The sequence below is a fragment of the Odontomachus brunneus genome, unplaced genomic scaffold (assembly GCF_010583005.1).
Source record: "Odontomachus brunneus isolate Ranch 3 - 2012 unplaced genomic scaffold, Obru_v1 Obru_scaffold_035, whole genome shotgun sequence".
In the NCBI taxonomy this organism is placed as follows: Eukaryota; Metazoa; Arthropoda; class Insecta; order Hymenoptera; family Formicidae; genus Odontomachus; species Odontomachus brunneus.
Genome location: NW_022639485.1, coordinates 1,422,067 through 1,446,983, shown reverse-complemented (window position 1 = coordinate 1,446,983; position 24,917 = coordinate 1,422,067). Strand labels below are relative to the sequence as shown.

Here is a 24,917-nt window from a genome sequence, read left to right as displayed (position 1 = left end):
TCTCTCTCTCTCTCTCTCTCTCTCTCTCTCTCTCTCTCTCTCTCACTTAAATTTTAAATCTTAAGCCAGAAAAAGACGAAGAACAAGAAACAGGAAACAAAGAGCACGTTGTAGATCAGGCTTAAATCGAACTTTCGCGCCCACGAGGATCTCGCGCGCATCCTTTCGCGACCGCGGAACTTGCGTACGGATAATCAGTCAGATAGAAGTTGTGTCGGTCTTCTACACGGAGGAAGTGCGATAACAAAAAGACACGCAGTTCGCGTTTTATCACGCAAATCGACGGCGCTTATCGCCTTATCGCCCGGCGGTGTAACAGCTATGAGAACTGATAGATGGTACGCTTTATTAGACTTATTTATATTGCGAGCACATTCACGATTGTGCGCGCAGACCTGTCCGGGACGATCGACCGGTTTTTTAAGTATTTTCAATGAGATTAAGGCGGAATGATTTATCGTTGTATGTTATTAGCGATCAAGAGGACTGGATATGTGTCGAGCACGTGTTTACTTTACCGACATTTGCAGTGCTATTTGTACAGAGTGTGTCTCGGAAACCTGTCGATCTACCGTGTTTTCTCTGCCCACAGATTTTTCGGCGAAGTCGAAGACGATGATTTTTCTCGGTACGAGCTTGATGCGGAAATCAAATTTCTTCCCAGCCGCTTACTTGTCTCCGACACAGTTGAATTACGCAGTTCTGATTATTGAATTTTCATCGGAGACTTGATCGCGCAAAATTATTGGAACTGTGTCTCCGATTAAAATCCTCTCAGGCCCGTATAAATAGTCGTTACTTGAGGCCAGTGATTAGTCAAGTAAAATTTGGATAGTCTAAAATATCGCCAAGTCGGTTATCAAAGTCAACCAATCGTCATTTATGTGATCACGAATAATTTATTCGACTGGTTATTAATCGGTTATCAACATAGATTATTAATCAAGTTATATAAAATCAACTAGTTAGGATATAATCAATCAAAGCTTGATTAACAATTAATTTCACCAATCGATTAAATTATTCGAGGTTGCATTTATGACGATTAATTTATTTTTTACTTTTAACCACAATCAAATCACAATCAAACCACAATCAAATCACAATTTTAATCAATTAACGCATGACACTGCTTGAAACTTGTCTCAAGTGAGATACTCAGATCCGAAATTTGAATGAGATGCGGATTTTTCGCGTATATAAAATATGTGTCATTGCACATTTTCAATCGCGCGATTTAACTAATACTATACTATACTCGTGCCTGATTCCAAATTCAAATTTTTCTGGAGACAAGTTTGAAGTAATGATTCGTTTTGACAATCTCTTACATCGAAATAAAACTATTACCGAATGTGAAACTTATTTCGCAAGATTCTTCGATCCTCCGCAACCGCAAAACTGTTGCCACTTCGGTGCTGCTCTCTTATCGCGAGGACGAAGCCGATACAATACTTGTTCCAAGAATAAAAGGAAAATGGGACGAAGCTCGGTGTATGTGTGTGTGTGTATGTGTGCGTGTCTCACACGTGCTCTCGCACATATTTATCTTCCACATAGTTTCTGTGGTTTTACGGAGTAACGCGAAGCGGAAGGCGACCCGAGATGAAGAGATCCTTCGGCAAATGCCGTTAGCTCGGGTGCCTGCAGAGTGCAGCACGGATCGCGCATAGACTCTGCTGGCATCTGGTACTGCTTCGAGGGAATCGCGGTTCTGCCAAAAGCCTGTCATTGATACACGGCCGCAACGATAACGCAGGGACCGCCAATACCTGAGCGCGATAGCTCGCCGTCGCGCGGCCACGACACGCTCTCTCCCACATCTATCGATAATAATTATTCATCTATCGATAATAATTATTCGCTATTTATATACAGACTTGTCTGAAAGAATGAGAGGAAAAAAGGCAACACGAAATGTTGTTCTCTCGCGAATACTCTCTGACAGGAGCGACAAGTACTTATCGCGACGACAAAGGGAAACGAGAGAACGCAAGAAACGCGCAAGAAGTTACTTGATAAATTTTCACGACGGGACACGCACACACGTGGCCGCGAAGCGTTCACCCGCACGTGCAAGGGCACCGGACACGATCGCACACACGAGCGTCCCCGGACGATCGATGTGTCCGCGCGCTGTCACACGCGATAAGTGCACACACGGACGCACGTGTTCCCGTGCAAATGATGATTACTACCGGTGCGCCAATGCTGTGTGCTCGATAGCGACGAATGGCTTCGATCAAATTCGCCGCGTACTCGTGCAACGTGCGTGTAATGCCTTGACCACGTACTTAAAGGGTCACGTCACTCTGAGGCGCTAAAAAGAAATGTTACTAATTTTTCTTCGGTGCAACTATATATAAATTATGAATGATTTTCTTTGCTCACAATGTTTAGTGCATGGTTCGATGAAAATTTTGGTGAAAATGATTTCAAGAGATATCAAAAGATAGCCGAGGATGCTCCGCGAAGTTTCTTTGCTGAAACGCGCGCTGATGTCTCGAAAACTGATTATCCGACTGACTTCTAATTTGGCACGGATATTTTTAACAAGATTATCTGGGATGCAACGTAAGGATTTTGAGAAAAATAGAAGGTTGTGGAAATTACAGCAAATTGGAGGTAAAAATTTAATTTTAAATATTTATTATAAAAAATGGTGTATATAAAAAAAAAACAACGTTGTAACCTAAATAATCTTGTTAAGAATATGTGCCAAATTTAGAGGTAAGTTGGACTATTGCTTTTCGAGATATCGTATGCACCATCAGTGCGCGTTGCAGCAAAGGAACTTCTTGGGGCATCTTATAAGTCGATAATATTTCAATATTTTTTAAAATTATTTTCACAAAGTTTTCATCAAACTATATACTAAACATTGTAAATAAAGAAAACTGTTCATACTTTTTAGTTGCGTCGAAAAAAATTAATAATTTCTTCAGAAACGTCTCAGGGTGGAAGGATCCCTTGAGGGGAAGCCATACTTGAAAACTTTATTGACAGAATACTGACTTTTTTCTGCAAAGTTTATATTGCATTGGTTGCACAGAATTACAAACACTTTTATTGAAAGTACGTGCAATAATGAATTGGAGCTTGAGGCGTGACGAAAACGATAAAAAATTTTAAAACTTACATCTGGAGCTGTCAGATGACGTAAACAAACGTTTGTGTTTTTCTTTATATTTGCAATAAAAGGAAATGTTCAAGCGAATATTTGCGATCATTTCTGTGCGCAATTCGATTCTACAGACTTGAAATTGAAAGTGTATTTATTATTTTTCATATAATTTTATTAGCGCTTCTATAAGATGTAAATAAGCGTGGACTAAAACGCGACCAGTTTTAAGTGCCCAAAACATGTGAGAGTTAAAGACCAGAACGAGAAGAACATCCAGGCTCGGGTACACGTCTATGCATTGGCACTTTTACTTTAAATCCAAATTTTATCGTGATACCCAAAATTCAGACCGACGAGATCTCGATGCGTCGATAAGTGTGTCGAGTGTGCACCGACAGTCGTCATAGACCGGCGAATCCCGTGTTCTTCGAGCAGCACGTGGAATGGTAATCGACACGAGCGTTCATAAGCATTACCGTTCGAGCGGAACCGTTCGCGCAGAAGACTGGATTTTCGAAAAAGACACGGGAGTGACGGGAATCTTAACGCGAAGTGGAGAATAATTTTATCATGACGCACACACGTATACACATACACCTACACACACACACACACACACACGCCCGTCACGCGCACGCACACGTATATGTGCACGCGCGCGCTATTAATGTGCGTCCATTGTTAGCATTTTCGACCTTGCAGCACGCGAGAATGTACACGGGGAACAACGGGACGGTCAAGGAGAGCCTAGCGAATAATCAGCCGCGCGGGGGAAAAATGATTGCACTGCCTATGAATGAAAAGAAGGAAGCCATGAATTTCTGATTACCGTGCAGTTTGTAAACAGTGTTTCGCAGCGGAGATCACGAATAACGACGCGTCCGCTGTGGACAGGCGGAGGAACCTTACCATAATCGTCCCGTCACTTCCTGATGGCGTATGCCGACAACTTTTATGAGAACGTCGCGCCGGTGGCGGGCTCTCTCTCTCTCTCTTTCTCGAGGAGGCTGAGAAAAATCGCATTTGCAGAATCGCGCGATAAGCCGGACGTTTATCGTCCGACGTCCGGCGGTTGAAGGATACAACAGCGTTGACCTCGCGTTTCCCGAATAATCGTGTCAAGCTACGATCGTCGTGACGTTAAACGTCCGATGATTAGGGGAGAGCGGATTAAGTTGGCCCAAGGATTACGTTGGCTGTACGTTTCGTTGATACATTCACTTTTCGCGAGAGACAGTGAAAAAGGAATTGCGGAATGTTTCTTTCGGAACATAGAAAAAGTACTTATATTCCGAAAAGAACACTTCGCGATTTCTTCTTCACTGTTTGTTTTACAGACACATATGCAAAACGCGTGGCCGACCCTTCGGGCCAATCTGATTCGGTCTTCTCTAATACAAAATCTAACGTCAGTAAGGTCTATCTTGCTAAGGCACACAGTGAATTTTTTAATAACACATTTCGGCTTTTAAAATATCGCACTGTTGTTTCAAAAGCGATACACTCGAGAAATGTAATTTTCGAGTTGTCAACATGAAGTTAGGGTAAACATATCAGGGCAACGAACCGAAAGTGACAAAAATGAAGTTTGATCATATTTCTAAGAGTATATTCCTTTTGCCGATATTGTTCGATTAGTCGATAATTTTCTGTCAAGTTGAAGAATAGTTGTTCCCTTTTCTCCTGGGAAACTTAATTGTTCGACTTGCATCACTTTCGAAGCAAGAGTGCAATATAAATAGCACATATGAAATGAAAGGACAATACGTTACTGCAGAATATCGATCTACTACTTGGAGATTTCACGAAACTCCACAGTGATCTCTTACTATAAAATTCTCTCAGTATATCAATGCGGACCAAGGAGAGACGCGGAAAGATTCCCAGCGCGAGACGAGCGCGTCGGAGCGCCGACGACGACGTCTTCGTTCGCGGGCGTTATTGTTCGCGAGGAGGAGCGAACTTTCTCTCTGTTTTCTGAAATTCAGAGAATCCCCGGGGTGCGTTGCCCCGGAGACGGTTATTAAGAACGACGCGCGAGTAAGGCGAGTGAGCGTGCGAGGATTCAGAGCGTAATCCTCGCGCGCCTCTTACGAAGTTATTATTGCTGCGAGGATGAATCTGTAATATCGAAGCGAGCCGACTCGACTCGGCGCGACTCGACGCGGCACGGCCGAGCGAAAGTGCCTCGGCCGCATAAATGTCGGGCCGACTCCGGGCACCGAGAAGGTGGCTTTAACGAATGTGGAGAGATCGGTGAACCGGAAGCGAAAGGCGCGCAGCTTCATGATTCGTTTGGTACGACGTGTACGCGCGGGATCGTCCGTCTCTCCCGTCTTTAACGCTTCGCGGAACTAGAAATCCGTTTTTCACGCTCAAATCGCCGCCGCCAACGACTTTGTTCATGCGTTTCTGTACGCGCGACGCGCGCGCGAATTTTCCCTTTTTGCTCGCGGCGAAAGAGTGGCGACGGTCCGTAGAATGCGAAGTAGATTCGCATAGAACGCGAACGGACGAGGCATCATTCGTCCGTCTTTGGGAACGCGAGGAGCGTTCTGCTGAACAATCTGGTCATGATGATAATCAACCCTTTGAGTTCCAAGGGCCCAACTTGGCTTTGAAGATTTCAGCATTCTGCTCCGCCAACTCGGGATTGATAGTAATAATAAAAGTCCACTACATTTCATTCGTTATAAACACGGAGCCGAGATAACGTGCAAATTGCGAAACTTACTGAATGTGCAATGAAATAAGAAATGAAAGGTGTTCAAAAGCAAACTTGTTTTTCTAAGAATTATCCCAATTTCTTCAGTCGTTATTCCGACATCCCTTAGTAGAAAACTTCCGAAAAAAGTAATGCGCCGGAATTATTCTAACACGCATGTGGAATAGCGGAACCCTTGCGCGAAGAGAATATTATAATAAAAATTATGATTAAATTTTTATAATTATACAGAATTATACGGAATTTGTATGCATTTGTTTAAAAATGTTAGGCGCATTTCCAATTAATGGAGAACATTTCTAGGATCTTTTATAAACAGAAAATAACAAATATTTGTCTACCACGTCTAGGAAAGTTATGAAGATTGGGATTTATAATAGATTGTTAAAATAGTTATGAATTATGAAATATTTTTAAGTTTTGTATTCTTAATGTCTTTAAAATATTATCAATTGCACATGTATATTTTGAGAGGTGATTCACAAATGTAGAGAAATTTATTTCTTTTATTTTTATATACACCTAATATATGAATCTGGTGGACAAATATGTGTTATCTTCCGTTTCTAGAAGTTTCCAGAAACAGTTTCCAATAATTATTTAAGATTCCGCCAATAAATCGAAAATGGTCTATTTTTAACATCTTACTTTGCTATTTTTGTAATAAGTTGTTCAATTTCAATATATAGTCAAACTTTACAAAAAAAACTGTAAAATAAAATATAATTTTTATGTGAATTTTACTACAATATTTAGAAGTCACCCTTCCGTATCTCAAGAATTTATTTCAAAAAATTACGTGCTTACTGTTGATAAATCGATACTTATCATTTTAATTTCTTTTCAATCTTCTTTTCATTTTCTTTCTGAGATTTTTATTCTAGTTTCTTTCCCGACTCAATTCCTTTTTTTGGCATTTATAAGTAAGCAACCAACGTGCAAAGATCGCGGAAAAATCTGCAAAGGATAGCTCGAGTTGATTCGACTGCGATTTCCATGCGATTTCCCGCGTGTACCGTTTCTCGAACGTCGGGGTGATTAATTGGAGTAATCTCACCGTGTGCGCGTAATTTCTCAGCATTTCCATCGGTTAGCGTTGGCACTCATCACGAGAAATAATGGCCTCCACGTGTCGATTAAAAGTTAATTGCTACGTTACGCTCGCGGTATCGCGCGACCTTCGGCACTGTCGAGAGCCGGACGCGGATGTTTCCAGGTAGGGGCTCGCTGGCGAATCGCCGCGCGGAGGAGCGCGTCTTCGCGTGCGTGTGCTCGCGATTTCCGCACGCGCAAAGACGGGGCGAGATCGGGCAACGACGGAGACGCGTGATTCCGGGAGCCGGTAAAAATTGGAAACGCGATATAAATGGAACGTGACCTCCAAGTACCGTATAACTCGGAAATAGCCGGGATGCTTTCCGAAGACTCGCTGTCGGAAACGGGCGCCCACGTGCGCTCTCGTTCGATGCAGCGGCGATTCACGTGGCGCAACACGTGAGCAGGCAGCAGGAGCAGCAGCAGCAGCAGCAGCGGTGGCGGCAGCAGCCACCACGACGCGGGAGTTCCCGTGACGAGGGTAGCTTCGCGGTTGACGATAGCGCTGGTGGGGCTTGTTAAATGCGAAGCGAAAGAGAGGGTGCTCTCGCTGCCGCTCGCGTTGCCGTCGTCGCCTCTCAGCGAGTGCTTTGCGCAATTATTACAGCTTTATTACAGCCAGAATAGAGAGAAGAAGATAAGGGAGACGGAGGAGGAAGAGACGGGGATGTTCGAGCGCGTCGCGTTTCCAGGTTCGATCGCCCCGGCGAAAATTATTATGCGCAGCGCGTTATCGATCAGCCGGCCGCCGAATGCGAAGGTCAGCCACGTTCCCGAGCGAATTAGGTCTCCGAGGACCGGCTCGATCAACGTCAGTCGACTCTAACAAGTAATCTTCACCGAATGACACACGCCGATCTTACCTTCTGTAGTTTGATACAGTACCGCGAAAAATGATTATTTACGCAAAGAAAATGAAGTAAACATCAATTTCATCGCTTATAATATACTACTACATCAATTCATATTTTAACGATACTATAAAATATTTCACAAACTACACATATTAGAAAAAAATGTCAACATCTTGAAAGAAAAATTCAGGCAAAAATTTCTTGAGAAGTATATAAGATGATGGCTTATATTTGACTATGAGACCTCCTATCAGAGTCTTTTCAAAGTTGAGAGTCTCGCGGTCATCATCTTACATACCCATTACAACCAAAAAACTTTTGTCTGAACATTTTTTCAACAATTTGTTGAACAATGTTTATTTGTAAAATATTTTATAGCGTCATTGAAATGGGACATCTTGTACAAGCGCTGAAATAGATATTGGGCTAATGTTTTTTACATAAATAATTATCTTTTAGTATTTTTTTTTCTTTCTTTAGGTCAATGTCAAATGTGATAATAAGAAATGTAATAAGTGAATAAACAATGTAGGAATTCTATGATTTAATCAATCTTCAGTCGCAATTATTCGCTCCCGTGATAATTTGCAGGCGGAATAAATGAATATATAATAATGATAATGTCAACTTTTATGCGATCGATGCATAGGCGATGATTTTTTACTTAAAAGAAATAAAAAAAAATATACGGCAAGGCATTAGCAAGAATGCTGTCCCAATTTGGTTAATATAAAAGTAACAAAATAAAGATGCAAAAATCAAAATTGAAGATGAAATTAAGTCTGACAAGAGTAATATAAAAAATAAATCGCCTTTCAAAGTCTCAAAGGCTCTAAAAAATATGAAATAATGTTGATTCGATATTTCTATATGCCTATAATCCTCTTCTAATACTCTAATGACACCGCAAATCGGCACGAAAACATGACTGATTGAATAAATAATCATACTCTTTTTTTATCATTAATTTTTTTACGTTTATAATTAATTGTCTACCTAATTTGTTTTCTTTTCGCGACAGCTTCTAATATCGTTATAATATTAAGATAGAGGATCAAAGGTACATAAAGATATCAAGTCAAAACAATTTCACACATTTTAGAACTCTTGGGCTCTTTGAACTCTTATTTTTGTTAAAGTGTTTCTTATTTCGTACTTCTTAATTATTTATTCTCTAAATTTCCTTTTGAAGTCGAATAAAAAAAAGTTCTTTTTTTAAGTTCACTAGAAACAAGAAAGTTTTGTACTTCCAGATATTTCCGGATTTTCAAGAAAGTAATACAGTTATCCGGTCTCCAAAGATTCCCTGAACAAACTCCAGTAATGACACTAAGCTGAAGAGCAAATAGATAACATACTAAACAATTTTACAAAAAGTTTTGTCTCAATATCTCCAACGGTTCCCGAGTTATAAGAGGGAACATACACACAGGACAAACTGAGAACCTCTTTTCTTTAAAATCGATCTCAAACAAAATAATTCAGAGTGCAAAGAGTACCTTAATAACCGTTACAGTGAATGCATTATAGTGACGCAAGGAAATCCGAAAATATCTGTTTGCATGATGCAAAAGGGATGCAAAGTCACGGTTAAAATTGTGATCTGCGAATCTTTCTCGATTCCTTCGCTCATCTAGACGGCACGTCGCGACCGCATGGTGGAGTCCTTCTCGCGGCGATAATTGCGATAAAAGCGACGAAAGAGGCCGCGCTAGGATTATCTCATGCGTGGCGGCCGGACAATTTATATTTTAATCGTTCTGCCGCGCGCGCGACGAGCAGCTTTTATCTGTCGCATGGCAGGCGATGGCCCGTCCGACCCATCTGCCTCAATCATCGATCGGAGGAGAAACAAACGCGGCATCACGCACGACAGAGTCGGTCCGATCTCCAGCTTTCTCTCTTTCTCCCTCTCTCTCTCTCTCTCTCTCTCTCTCTTTCTCTCTCTCTCTCTCAACATACATACACACAGCGTCGGCTGTCTACCGGAATACGCGCGGTCGTCGCTCGGCCGGAAAATACAAAGGGATGTGCGCACGACGTCCGCAGGTCGTGCTGCTGCTGCTGCTGCTGTTGCTGGCTGCTGCACTTGATGGACCGAGTCGGTCATGAGCGAGGAGAAGAACTCGCGCAAGGTAAAGCTGCCCGACGGTACGGACAGCTCATAATAAACACCCCGCGGACGAGACTCTTGCACCCTCCTCCGATTTAACGCTGAATTCGATTCTCACGTCTCGGTGTAACGTTGCGCACGCGATCTCGACACGAAATGCGAACCGATATCGACCGCGTGGATACGCGAAATGCGAAGAGCTGTCGACCGATTTCCCTGTACGGGAAAGAAAGTCTTGGTTGGATTAACCAAATGTGTCCGGTGAAATACGAACGGGCTGGAATTCCGGTTGAAGTTAACAGGATTGTGTTCAAGTTAACAAGATTTCTGGCTTTCTGGTAATTTAAATAGAATTGGTATCTTCACAACTTTTTGGTCCGTTTACATTTCACCGGAAATGATGTTGGTCAAACTAAACGTCTTTTCCGTGCACATCGTGAAAATTTCACGTAATTTTCAGGCAAGATTTAAGGCAAGTTCCCTTGACTTTTCTTTCTTCTCTTTTCTTAATCTCACACTATCAATGTTAGTTATTTAAATTCACATTTGGAGTAATAATTTAATAAAACAAAAATGGTATCGCTTTATTTTTCTGCTGTAAAAAGCATATTAAAAACGTCCAGATAGGTTACAAGTAAAAAAGCAATTAACGAAGTCAAAATAACTCTACACATTAACGATAATGGAACAATTATTACTATTAGCATGAGATAGTCTAGAATTAACTTTTCGAATGCTATGGATATATGCATGGAAAAAAATTTAATCAGATTAACTAAATATTTAGTGAAGTATAAACGAACTAAAAAAAAATCCGGCTAATTTCTCTCTTCCAATTTTAATATTCTGGTTTATTCATGTTTCACCTGACATTTAGTTAATCCAACCAAACTATTTTGTGCCTGATATTTTTTAGCAACGGTAATAAATGAAATTTTATTTGTCATCGGTCTATTGTTCTCGATTTATCAAGAAATGAGTTCTTTTATCGATTAAAAATATTTCGTCTTCAGCTCCGAAGTGCTCTCATAGGATTCAAAGGACTAACGTCGACTTTCAAATATTTATCTGTTGCTTCGATTAGGATCTCATGTAAAGGTCGTTTCAAGTGAGCGGCAAAACAATGCGATTCGGTTCGCGCGATGCAGATGCACGCGATGTCGAGTCGAAAGAACGAGACGAGAGAGGTGAGAGATCGTCGGACGGGAGAAATTCCGGTGAGACCGGGCGACGTATGGACGAACGTGCGGGGAGTACGTTGACCTGGAATGACCTGACCTGCGACAACCCAACGTGTCCGACGATAAACTGTCGTATATCAAAGTAATCTCATGCGCGGATCATCGGGTCCGGTGTATGGCTACGTTACGCAGCGCCGCGCACCACTTTTACGTAAATGGAAGCACGCGCCTCGCCTGCATGTACCGCGTCTAAGTAATTCGATGACGCTATCTGTCTGTTCACCTCACTCTTCGACACATCGATTCTATCGGTAATGGCGCGTTTGCCGGCCGGTCGCGCTCTTATTTCATCATTCGCGAATTTCTTTTTCGAAAATCTCGACTTCGACGCCATCACACTGTCCAAGAGAGTCGACCTCTCTCCGGATTTATTGACACACACGTTTGCATGTGTCCAATTTTGGTTAATTAAAAAATTAAACATTCACCACAAAATCTCGTGAAAAAAGGAAGATCTTGTCGCATGATTGACAGATGTTCCATTTACGTATCTTTAAAATTAAATCGTTTGCTTCTAAAGTGCGAGAATATGGTCAATAAGAGCGAATGTTAGTGCGAATAATTCAAACTCTGGGAGGACTAACTCCAGTATTCAATAGTCTTAATTATTAATTGCACATTTATTTTTCGATTTTTTAAATATTTTAATAAATCCGTCCCTGCATTGAGAGGAAAAAATTGTCGTTCTAATTAAAAATTATTTTTCGCCCCGACCACATTTTTTAATTGTTCTAACACGAAAATAGCAGTACATGTACATAAGGTTATCACTAACGTTACAGGAATTAAATTAAAAAAAAATAGTTTTCTCCACAGTAATTTATAGTAATTATTTCTTTATATGATTATAATTACAAATACCAAACATTTTTTCTCGGTGTAAAGAGATCAGATGGTGGATTTAGAGACTCTTGTCGTCTTTTCTTTCGTGCTCAACTATTCGATAAAAACTCTCAATTCGTGTAGAAAAAAAGATTTGCTAATTTAACAAAAGACCAATGCTCAAAATGTAACAAACGGTTTGTTGATATGAGACAGCAAATGATGATGGGAACAAATGATTTGTTACTTTCAATTGCGGCTTTAAGCCACACTTCTATAATAGAGACATAACTGATCTAATCTAACCTAAATAGACGAGAACAAATGCGATTTATATCTCAGGCAATAGCTGCGTTCAGCAGAGAAAGTTGCTTTGCAACTGTTGTAAAATTCGTGAACCTTACTAGTATACGCTCTTAATCTTGGCTGCATCTAGTAGCATATATCAATCAAATAAAAAAATTTATAAATTTTACAATAGCTGTAAAGCAGCTTTCTCTGCTGAACTCAGCTAAAGTATGTTTGTTGAAGTGACAAATGATGAGAAATGATTCGCAACGGTGACTGTTCGGCCTGTCTCCCTAGCGATCGTCAAACAGCGAAGGCGAGCTTTTGTTCCGATAACTAAGGGATTTTTCTCAATGTAAGAATACGGGCGATCATCATATTCGTTTGTTTCTCACTCGGATCGTAACGATCCCGCGACGAAAGAGGACGGCAGAAGCTCTTATTCCGGTGCTGCCATACCTCGCCGTCGACTTGGAATTAACCGGAGCGCTTTCCCAGAAATACCCGGGCGAACACGTGACCGGGAAACGTGCCTGCCGGTGCACGTGGAGCACAGGTACATCCCCCGACTATCGGCCGCCACGACGCGCCTCGTGCCTTCAACCCTCTTTCGTTCTCGGCGGAGAAGAGGCTTCCGCTCCTCTCAGTCAACGCCGAGTCTCTTCTCGAGCCGCGTGCGTGCATGCGTGAGAGTGCGCGAGTGCGCGTGTGTCTATCTGTCTGCCTGTCCGTCGTCGCGAAAATCGTTCGGACGTCATCGCGCGATGCACCGTGAGAGTTTCTGCGCCACGGGCCGGGCCGAGCGGACGTGCGCGTGAATTCGCCGATCCGCGCTATGGAACCCATAGTCGCGCTTCTTCCCCGGGATCGCGATTACGTTGCCGTCGGATCGATTCGGCGACGCGCGTGATGGATCCGCGCGATCGCATCAAGCCCGCCGGATTGTTATTCGCGTAGTAACACGCCGGGCGAGCCGCGGCTCGCGCGCCGAGAAACCGCGCGAGATCGATCGTGGCGGCCGGAGGCTTCCTTCCACTCTCGCGAGGATAATCGACAGTTACGGCGGAACGTAACGCTTGCTCCCTCATGATCGTGATTTTCCGCGACCTGCTCATTTTTATCCCCGTAATACATCCGACTCGCCTCTTTTTTTCGTCGCGAGCGGCCACATATCGCTCGCCGATGCGGAGAAGAAGGTTTTCTAGCTCCTGTGCCGGACTACCGCCGCGAACGGCGTTATTTGCGCGCTCTTGGGTTCTCCTGCTCGTTACTTTTCACATCGGAGCTTCGCGCGAGCTCGTCAACCGATTTCCTTTCAATTTCACGTTGCTGCGTTACTGTGACAAACACGGGAAGCGATTGAGAATCTTTCATGACAATAAACTGCATCGACTTTCCGATATTTTTTTTTTCATTGATCTGATCTCTCTTCTTCTTTGCATAATATGAACCTCTCTAGTGGTAATTTAAAATCACTGCGCGGCTCACCCCAGAGAGAGAACTTTTCTCTTAATATCTATATATAATCCATTAATTTTTATAATAATATTTGATATTTTACCATGAACATTTTCCCTTATATTAATTCTTTTTTGTATTAATTATATTAACCAAATGTCACTAAAAAAGACAATTTTTAATTTAAGTTTTTCTAAGATGTTATATTTACAAATTAATTTTAGCAAAATAAATTGATTTGAAACCTGAGCTTTCTCGAGCTTTCTATCCATGACAGAATCGCGACGAAAAAATATTGGCGCACCAAGTAGGTCTTATGTATGCCACGAGTGGCATCATGCATCTACAAAGTTTTATTTTTTCGGATTTTCCGTGATTCCGTGCATATTCAATAAACAAAATCCTAAAAGTAACTTTACTTTGTCTATCGTTGTATGTGGAGAAATACGCTACATTTATACTTGCAAGATCGAATGAATTACGGAGGATATATTGATATAATCATTAACACGAGGAATTAAGGAGGAAGCTTCTTTCAGCCCGTTAATTTTTGTGCGTCGCCTGCAGAACTCACGAATATTTTAATGTCAATCCACGAAGTTATGTGTGAAAAATCGACAAAAATGAAACACATCTCCTAATCCGTGACTGATGAACTTTGAAAAATTACAAGTGCATCGCGGAAGGAAAAGCTGTAACTACGACCCAAATTACAAAAGCCATTCGTCGTTAAATTTTCAGTAACCACACACAGAAAAATATCTGCTGCTAAGAAAAGCGTTTGTTTAATTTACTTTTCTTCTTTTGAGTAATAGTTAATACATATATAATATTTAAAACATAATAGTTAATATAAAAATAGTCTATATATATTTATATATATATATATATATATATATAAGTTCTCTATATATATATATATATAATATATATATATATATATATATATATATATATACATATATATCTTTACAATATAGTTTTTTTCTTGATAATAGTCTTGAAGTGTACTCATTGCAAATTTGAGGAAAGCTCATTATCATGTATTCAAAAAAAGTTGTTCTCTTTATAAAATTATAAGACCTTGATGAAAAAGAAAAATTGGTTCAATCTATCAATCAAGCCGAATTTTGATCTTGATTTAATATTTTAATTGAAATGCTAAGCTTACTAAGATTCAAAGTGTCTTTTGAATAATCTGATGCCTACGATGAACTTACGGTAGAATTGCGAAAGCACAAACTCTTGCGAAATATTTGAAATCAGTAACATTGACTTGAGTGCAGTATGTATCTTTCTGTGTGCAGTTGTATCGTGACGCGATCGTGAAGCTAATACAGAATTGCGCAAGGAAGAAAATCATGAACGATTAAAGACAAACAGTGCGATTCATACGATCGATGTAAAAGGACTGGTCCACGCTTGCCGTGAATAAAAGTGAGCTAGAGACGTGCGTCATCCTTCACTTCTATCAAAGTTACAATGAAATGACAACAGGTGATCGAGCGAAGAGCCGCGACCAGATATGGCGCCAACCCGTTCTTGAGTAACCCCGCGCTCAGGAAACTGTCAGCAAATCGCGCATCCCGCGAGAGGGGGAGAGAGAGAAACAGAGAGAGAGCGAAAGAGAGAGAGAAAAAGGAAGAAGCAACGAAACAAGAAGGCGCTCCGTCAAATCTAGAAATGGATTCTTGCGGCTGGGGCGCCCGAATGGCGAACGAAGAAGGGGCCGAGGAGATGGCTGCGGACACGGCCACCTCTTGGCAGCAGCAGTGTTACACCTGGTGCGCGCCGTACTCGCATCCGCATCCACACCCCCACCATCACCACCACCACCCGCATCATCCCCGTCAGTACCAGGGTAGCCAGTATCAGCAGCTACCGGCCAGCGCCTCCGCCGTCAACGCTTCCACCCACTACTCGTCCTCCCAGCAGCATCATCTGCAGCTGCAGAGCAGCGCCCAGCTGCCGCCGTTGGACCAACAGCAGCATCTTCACCCTGTGAGGGGGCAGGAGCCGCTCAGGAGAGCGGTTCCTTATGACGGACCAGGTACCCGACGCGCCTGTCGTGCGCGCGTCAATCTTCACGATTATCGATCCGTCGCGAACACGAGCGCGCGGAACGGTCGCGGAGTACGAGACATGGTCGATTAATCGCGGCGATCCATAAAAATGAGCTCCCGGGTAGGATACTCGTATCCAACTGAAGACGCTGCCGGAGCTACTGTTAATTTTATTTCTTGTACATTTTTGTTGCACTTGTTGATGATAGGAGTGAGAACATTAAAACGCTATAAACTGCCCGTGAAACTCAAAGTGGGCCAAAATGAAAAAAATATGACCTAAATATTTTTTGTACTTCTACATTTGTGCCAAATTAGAAAGAAATCGGAGTGTACCTTTTGGGTAGGTTTACTTGTAAGACTCATATTAATAGTCGTTACTTGAAACTCCTCTCAAATGAGACGCTCAGATTTGAGTCGAATGAGGGTTTTTCAGTTGAATCGTGATTACGGATGTAATGTCGCATGTATCACATAACTCAACTGAGAAAACTCGGATTTAATTCCGAGTAAAAATCTGAGTATCTCACGTGAGATATATTTCAAGTAACGATTATTAATACAGACCTAAGAGAATTGTCGAGTTTCTATTGTCGATTGTCTCGCGATGCTTATGAAAGTCTGTTTGGACGATTTCATCAATCGGCAAAATTATATTCGTGCTTTTATATATGACCATTAATCAATTTCGATTATTGATCTGCCCATTATTTCAGTCAAAGAAAATTTTAATCGATTAATACGCAACACTGCTGTAGAGACCGACGGTGTGGTCGGTCTCTTCACGAATCAGCGATTCGATTCCGCGCGGCGGAGACTCATTACATTACAGGCGATCCCGGACTTAGCTTCCGGATTTTCTAAATTACTCTGCCCCGGAGGATTTCCGCGGACGAAACTGCGCGATGGTGCTCCGCTCGATTCGGACGTCACGCGACGTCAATCGCCGAATGAATCGGTCCTCTGTCGGGTTTCATATACTATCGAGCTTAGAGCCTTCACTGCGCGCATCCCCATTATATCACGTTGATTATAGTGCCATCTTCTTATTATATATCCCGCGGCGCTGCTGCACCCCGGAGACTCGCGTTTCGCGACTTTCGTGATCCCTTTTATCGACGACACGAAGAGAGCGGCCTAAGGAGACGAGGTGGCCGCCTAAAATCTAGGTTGTCGGGAGAAAGGACTCTCGATATTCGGTTTCTGGCAAAACTAATGTTCGCACGTCGCTATTGGCGACGCGACACGGGTTATATCGCCGTGCTGGCTGCCTCTTCTCCCGACGACGTTGCTCGAGATGATCCAATTTGCCGCGGACGCGATAGCGAACGATTATAATAATGAAAGCCCTATAGCTGCAAGCGGGGAAAATGTATCGTCGTGAAACACGGCGGTAGAAAAGCATGAAATAGAACCGCGCGATGCAATCCGAGGCACGAATTGTACCTCGCAATTGTGATGGTTATTATTATTATTAATATTTCATATATCTATGACTATTATTTCATCACATCGTGAAAATATCATATTATTATTATTCTTATTATCATTATTATTATTTTACTGAACACTTGCCGCAGAATTAATATATAGAGCGTCTGACAATTCGTGACACACCCATTGCATGTACAGATAAAACTCATCAAATTGAACACAAAATTTCTCTACCATTTCGCGTAAAATTTTGAATTATTAATTAAAGAAGATTGGTACATGATTGCACACGATAATACATCAATTTTCTTTGATTAATAACTAAGAATCTACACGGTTATTTACAAAATGATGAAAGACTATTGTTTCATTTGATCAGGTACAAGCACATGTCGCTAATCTTACTAAAATTTCACGTGGTTGTTTGCAAAATGATTGAATTCGAGTGATTTTTATAGAGTGAACTCTGCGCTTTGAATCAACGAATAGAATATTTTCGATAAAACGAAAGAGAATATTTTCTCTCGTAATTGAAGAGTGAATCTGAAATATTTCGTCGTCTCAAGAACATATTCGTTCTAATTGATCGAGACGAGCCACTCATGGAGTCAGAATCCACTCTAGTCTTGAGTGAAACGTTCACTCTTACAATTTTAAGTGGCAATATCCTCACTATCGCTTCGAGCAAAAATACTGTCACTTTTCACTCGTTTTGAGTGAGATTTCACCTTAAAAAAATTTAGAAAATACATTTTAATCAAGTAATATATACTGCTTTCAATGGGCGAAATCATAGTTGAAAGCTATTTGTATAAGTTAACAAAATGTTACATATTTTTCGGAAATAGGAGGTTAAACGCGACTTAATAACGCGTCGGCGGGTTAGACGTCCCTGTATCGTCGCGTAACCCAGTTGGCGCGTCAGGACGACGAAGACGTCGAATGCAATTTTTCCGGAAACGCGCGTTTGCGTAACGCGACGAAGAAAGGGATTTGTCTGTTCGTGTATTACCGCGAAAGCCCTCGCGAAGGGACAAGGCGGCGGGAAAGTCGCCCGCGCAACCATCGGTAAATGGTGCGCTGAATTATTCATGGGAATCTGTTGCTTCTATCTAAACGGCTCTCTCTCTCTCTCTCTCTCGTCCTCGCTCTCGTGCCGCGGATTTGCTTAGATGAGATATATATTAGAGAAATAAATCAGTTTCTATTGAATGATGTAGAATTAAAGGAATCGAAACATTCTTGAAACTAATCGTCTCTCCGCGATGTGAAGAAAACGTGATTAAAGGGAGTGAAATTTTGATGGAATTTTAGTTGACTAGAAGTGTAACTAGTTTAACCTGAATCAAAAGCTAACTAATACAGAATGAATTAAATTTTTTAACTCGTTATTGAATCATTGGTTGAATTTTGTACCGAAATATATTGGGTTGGTGCAAAAGATTTATTATTTTGTTTTATTAATTTCTCGTAAGAAATTTGAATATTAAAACAAGAATAGGAAGTTTTCATTAGGTGTTCAAAAAATACTGCTTATTTTATTTGTGAAAATTATTAATCTTTGAAAACTGGATAATTTCATTTCCTATTTTATTTGACAAACGTGACGAACTTTTAAAATTAACTTAATACAAGTAGTTACTTAGTTTTGTTACTCAGTCGTTGGCTGCACGGAGATAATTTTATAAGAAAAATTATTGTGGAATTTTATAACCAAGGAATAGATTAACATTCTGCAATAATTGATTATTTTTCCATTTCCTGTGTGCTACATATATTTATGAACTGAAATATGCTATTAAAAAATTTGCTGTTTTTAGCGAAATCTATTTACTAGGTTTCTTGGAGAGATAGATCTTATTGTCAGTTTATTCTTGCACTACTACTTGCATTGATAGAAGAAAATATATAAAAAATAAGAAATATTTATTCAATGTTTACTAATAACATATTTACTTGTACTAATATATACATATTTTTATACTGAGAAAACATTTCTTCCCAATGAAAGTATGTTTTCCTAAAACCATTGCTTTTCATGAAAGCAATTAAAAGTTATTTTATAAAAATCGCTATTTCATAAAAATCTGAAAGGAACAGAAATGAGCGTCGTTTTATTACCTGGCAACTACGATTTTTTCATAGTTTATATAATTATTTTATGATTAATTAATTTCTGATCTGATACATAACTGTAACTTCTTTTATCTAACCGTCGGCTAACTTGCTTATCTAGCGTTAAATTATCGACAAGTAACAAGTTAGTACAAGAATATACTACTTTGTAGGCTTTTACTGGCTAATTTCACGAAAGGACGATATTCGCAGGACGAATCGGGGGCCACGTCCTGACACGCGAACGAGACCAGACGGAACGTCGGCGGAACGGTGCGAACGACAACTGTACTGACGCGCACGATTCTTCTCGCGGAGATGACGCATTGCGGTGACATCATTATATAAAGCTGCACGTATATACGCACCGTAATTACATTTCTTTGTTGGCGTTTTCCGAGACAATCGCGCATTTTGTACTTAGCGCATCATTTATTCATGATATTCTCACATAAATATTTATTGTCTATTGCGTCCAATCATCGCCTACCTGATGAAACGTAAACCTCTTCGGTCTTCGGATACAGGAGCGGACCGCGGTGACTTCGCGCGGTTCCAGGCAAGCACGCGAAAGTGAAATGTCTCTCCTTTTACTTCATTAATATGTATTTAACTTGAACCGACCGCAGTATTTCGCGCGACGACGCTCGGTCGCTTGTGTCAGAAAGTCGGAGAGTTCTTCGTCGTCTTTTCGCGCAGACTCGCACCTCCGCTACGGTTCCCTCGATTTTTCGAAGTTGTGCGGTTTGGGACACGATTGCGTAACCGCCGCATCACTCGCCGGGCTTTCATTGTCGGGGGAAGTCTTCGCGCGGATGTACCGTGACGATCGTGTTTATCCGAGAAAAGCGACTGCAAATGGAAATTACTGTTACGCGCGGCGTGCACGCTCGCGGCGCTATTTTCTCTCCAGCTCGTAGACGCATTCGAGGTAATCTCGATATCGAAATAAACAACAACGTCCATCACGCGGGACGCGACGTTACACGGAAACTGTATCTAATCGCGCGCGAGATTTCCATGGACAAAGTGGTTCTTCTCGCCGAGCCGCTTCTTCTCCCGCGCCAGCTCACTTTTATGTCACCCCCGTTTTATTCAAATCGCGCTTTGTCCAGTGGATTTCGGAGAGTACGAGGGAATCACTTCGCCATCCTTCGCGAGTAGACCGCGGTCCATTGTCGTAAAAACTCTCTTTCGCTTTCCCGACTGCACGGAGAGAATATAGTTTTTTTTCACATAAATTCTTTTCAATTTGACAAGATTTTTACACTGAGAAAAAATAAGAAATAAATAATATTTTTTATAATAAATTAAAAATAAAAGGGTGCTTGAAAATTTATTTGTGGAATATACAGTTTATTTCTGTGGAATAAGATTTACTTCTGTGTGAATAAATTTTATATCCCACAAGTAAATTTTCAAACATTTTTTCTCGGAGTAGCAGTGTAAAAATAGTCAGTAAGATCTATCTTGCTAAAAAACATAATAAACATCACTAGAAATCTAACAAATATTTTTAATATTATATCTAACATAAATAAATTGAAAAAAAAAAATATGTTGTGAATAGTGCATAAACGTTTACTTATAGGATATAAAATTTATTCCTGCAAATAAAATTTATATCCTATGGATAATTGTTCATGCACTTTTTTCTCAATGCAAGTTTTATTTTCGTAACATTTATTTATTATATGTTACATATAAATTTTCATCGACTAATGCCCAGTATTTGCAGCAACATCTAAAATATAAATGATTTTCATATCGTATATTCAGCCGATCCTCAAATTTACTATTTCTATAGTAATTTATATATACTACAATATATCTCAATAAAGCACAGCTTTACCAAAACTAGAAAATATTGTAAAATGAGATGCAATTCCAATGTAAGTATCACTACAATAACATTTACAATATGAGAATCTAATAGATGCTTTTGTAAGCAATGTTACGAGAAACATTTAAAAATCGAACCTGGCGAATCGAAGTATTTTTTATTAAAGCAGACTCTAATTCTAATTCGAATTCCAGTCAATGCCAACTCACTGTAATCCCACAAGAGTACGCCGAGGACAAATTCTCTCGGAAAGAGATTCGCCCTTGAACCAGTTAGGCGCCTGAAAACGCCGCGGAAGTCCGGAGACGCTCTCTCCTCTTCCCGGCGGATTCAGCTCCTCCGAGTCCTCGCGCGTTTGATCGCGCGCGTTTCCAGGGCAAGCGATTAAACGGATGACACTAACGACAGTCGGGATCGCCGACGCGGAGGATGGTAAAGCGGCCAGGCTGCACCGCGATGAGTCGCGCGAGCGGCCCGGCGTGATCGCTTGATTAGTCGGAGACGACATCGGCACAGAGGCGCGGAATATCCTCGTAGCGGGAACGTAAATCCATCCGCCGTCAGGACGCAATTACAGTAACTCCTCGCGCCGGCCTAACCAGCCGCGGCATCGTGCGCGCGCATGACTTATTGTTGTTTCAACCCCGGCGCGCGTGTTCCGCCGTGCGTACACACGCGGGCGGTGCGAGGCGCGTGTGGTACAGGGTTTGGGCGGGCATGCTAACCGCCAAGCGTGTGTCCGGCGAGGAAGCGCGATTTTCCCTACTTCGCGCAATTAATTAATTATCGCGGGACCCGCGCATAATCCGCGGCTTTCTCGGAATCGGGAGCCGATGAGTCAGACAGTCGATCCCGTCGGCCCACGTGTGCGCGCATGCACGTGTCCCTGTGTGTGGGTGTGTGCGTGCGTGCGTGCGTGCGTGCGTGTGTGCGTGCATGTGTGTGCGCGAGAGAGCCAGGACAGAGCTGCCGGCTGTAAAAGGTTTAGCTCGCAAACTGCGTGCCGGTGATCGTTAGGACAACGTGACGGTGATTGGAAAGATTAGTCTCTTAAACCTTTTACTACCCCCCCCCCCAATTTTGTTTTTCAAAAATACAACTTTCTGTTGCCTACTCTTTGTTAAATACATTAATATAATGGAATTTTAGCAAAAAAAAAATTAAAAGGTTTATGTTCAGCAAAGGAATACGGCCAGGATGCTGATGTCCCACCGTCTCAATTCCATTTATTTGCAAAAAAAATTCGTAAGAATCCCCTATTTTCGGCTCATCTAAAGCAGAACCCCCCTTAACTCTGGGCTTAATTTCGAAGCTAAAAATGCCGCCGGCCCGTTACGTCCGTGAGAAACAATTTTCCAACAAAATTTTTTTTCCATTTTTTCCCGTATGAAAATTACGTTATTGATGGAGGATTAAGGGAGGATAGGCGCGAGAGGCTACACGGCACACGGAACGAAGGAAAATTCGGGCGAAATCTCGGTAAATCGAAGGGAAGAGAATGCTGAACGCGCGAGCGCATACGCGAGGATCGATCCGCGCGAATTGCTCGCGACGATCGACGCGGGAAGCAACAAACAAGGCCATTATATATCGCTATAATTAACTTCTTTCCTGTTTCTTTTTCGCGCGTGCCGAGTGGAATTATCGCGCGGATTGTTCGCTCGATTCTCGGGAAGCGCGCGATTTTGTCATTTTTTTTTTCTTACCTCCCCTTCGCCCCTCGGGGGAGGTGATGACGGGAGAGAATCGCGAGATTTTTCTGCGCCGGCCGCGAGTTTCTACCTGGACTCGCGGCGGTGGAAAAAGATCGGATCGAAGGAAAAGAGGCGGACTACAAGACAGGCAAACGAGACGACGTCGAGGGGCGTAACGACGTCGCGAGAAACGGCGGAGGCGGCGGGGGCAGAAGGGTCAGGGGGCTAAAACGGAGAGGAGGAGAAGGAAAGCGATTACTCGAGACGCTCGTCGGCTCTCCCGCATCCTGCGCGCTGGCTCGGTTAGAAATAAACACTGCGCGGCCGCCGCGTTATCCTGCAAACGTTGCATTATCCTCGGCAGCGAGATGGAACGCCTTGGACAACGTCCTTGAGCGTGGAAACGCACTCGGGATATACCGAGAGCGGCGGTACCGAGCAGGCGAGCGGAAAAATCGACGATCCGCGAGCGAAGATCGCGCGCCAATGTTTATTGCACGCGAGAGCAAAGGAGCTGGCGGACCTTACGTGGTCGCGGGTGAAATTATGCAAAAATCGCGAACCGACCCGGCCACGCATCGTCGAGAGCCGCGTGAGAGTCGACTTGCGATCGCGAGAGATCGCGAGTCTCTTAACCGAGCGCCGCACGGGCGCGTGGAAATCGATCGGGAGAGTAAAAGCGATGAGTGTGCGGTCCGATCACCGCTGTTAATAGTCTGACAGTCGCGGAATCGTCGCGGAAAAAAGTTCAATTGTCATCGACAGACCTCGTGAGTTCTCTTAAACAACATCTGAAGAGATATCCTCCTTACACGTAAATCGAACCACTTTCAAGAAAATCAACCCTGAGAGAGAACATTTCAAAGAAATGTACAAAGAAAAATTTTTCAAGAAAAATTTTTCAAAGAAAAATTAACACAACAGTCCAGCAACTGCTCGAAAACCGTGTTGAATTGGACCAGGGAACTTATTGTCACAACTTCTTCTCTTTGTAACTATAAATCAATTTCTTTTTACGACCCCCCATAATATCAGAATGAATGAAATACATGTCAGTATCAAAATAATATCAATTCTAATAACATCAGAATAATATATGGATCCAATAACATTAGACTGTTATCATGGACAAATCTCCCTTTACAAGGCGGTCACAGTTGGCAGAACAGAATCGCGCATGATCGACAGACCCCGTCATAGTGTTACGCTCGCCGTCGTCTTAGATCGGCAACGATCTGTTCCCGCAATCGCCAGGCGCGCGATCGAAAGACGCTGCGACAAAATGATACTTTTTACCCTTCGCGAGAGAGTGTCAATCAAGTAACACGCGTACATTCTGACGTGCGAGTGCAAGAACGCTCCACATGAAGAAACGACCGCTGTTTGCCGTGACGGTTGTGCAAATCGTATTTCATCCTTCGAGCGCGATAATTGCTATCGTCGTATTTCAAAACTATCGGCACGGGTCGCGTCGCGCGACGTGTTAATGAATAATTAATAATCGAATGGATAATCGCGCGGCGCGTGCGGCAAATAGCGGCGCGGCGCACATAGCGCTATCATCGCCGCCGCCGCCGACGACGTGGACCCCCATTGTCGTCGTACGCGCCCCCGGTCTACCTGCATTCTCTATTCTCCGTTTTAAATAATGCCCCGAGAGAAAGAGAGAGAGAGAGGGGGAGAAAGAGAGAGAGAGAGAGGGGAATAAACGACAGCGGAGAGTGTTGCGAGCGCGACCTTAAGGTCGCGACGGAATCTCTGCGGAGCGGAGAATCCGAGCGCGCAGGACCGTGGCCGCGGGCGCGTGGGCCCGGGTGGGCAGGGCCCCGGGGTCAGGGATCACCGAGCGGCAGAAAAGAACCGGGAAAATGTTCCTGCCGCGAGAGATACTCTATCTCGGCTCATAATGCGCAAGTGGGAGGCTGCACGCATACGCGCAGCAAGATAGGACGAGGAAGAGAAAGAATGTACGTGTGTGTGTGTGTGTGTGATAGACAGAGAGAGAGAGAGAGAGAGAGAGAGAGAGAGAGAGAGAGAGAGAGAGAGAG

At 42.4% G+C, this 24,917-nt stretch overlaps 1 protein-coding gene across 3 annotated transcripts in view; it reads left to right on the top strand.

Annotated features, from left to right (window-relative positions):
* LOC116843759 (thyrotroph embryonic factor) overlaps positions 1 to 24,917 on the top strand; it is a 125,792-nt gene that overhangs the window by 25,379 nt on the left and 75,496 nt on the right. The window contains exons 1-2 of one of the 3 annotated variants that reach the window (XM_032814493.1): positions 46 to 14,499; positions 15,028 to 15,770. The exons of 1 other annotated variant lie outside the window; for it this stretch is intronic. In XM_032814493.1, coding sequence (XP_032670384.1) covers positions 15,404 to 15,770 — 367 coding nt within the window. In that variant the 5' untranslated portion in view covers positions 46 to 14,499; positions 15,028 to 15,403. Of the gene's footprint in view, positions 1 to 45; positions 14,500 to 15,027; positions 15,771 to 24,917 lie in introns of those variants that run through there. One more of the 3 variants, XM_032814492.1, reaches the window with a different exon arrangement.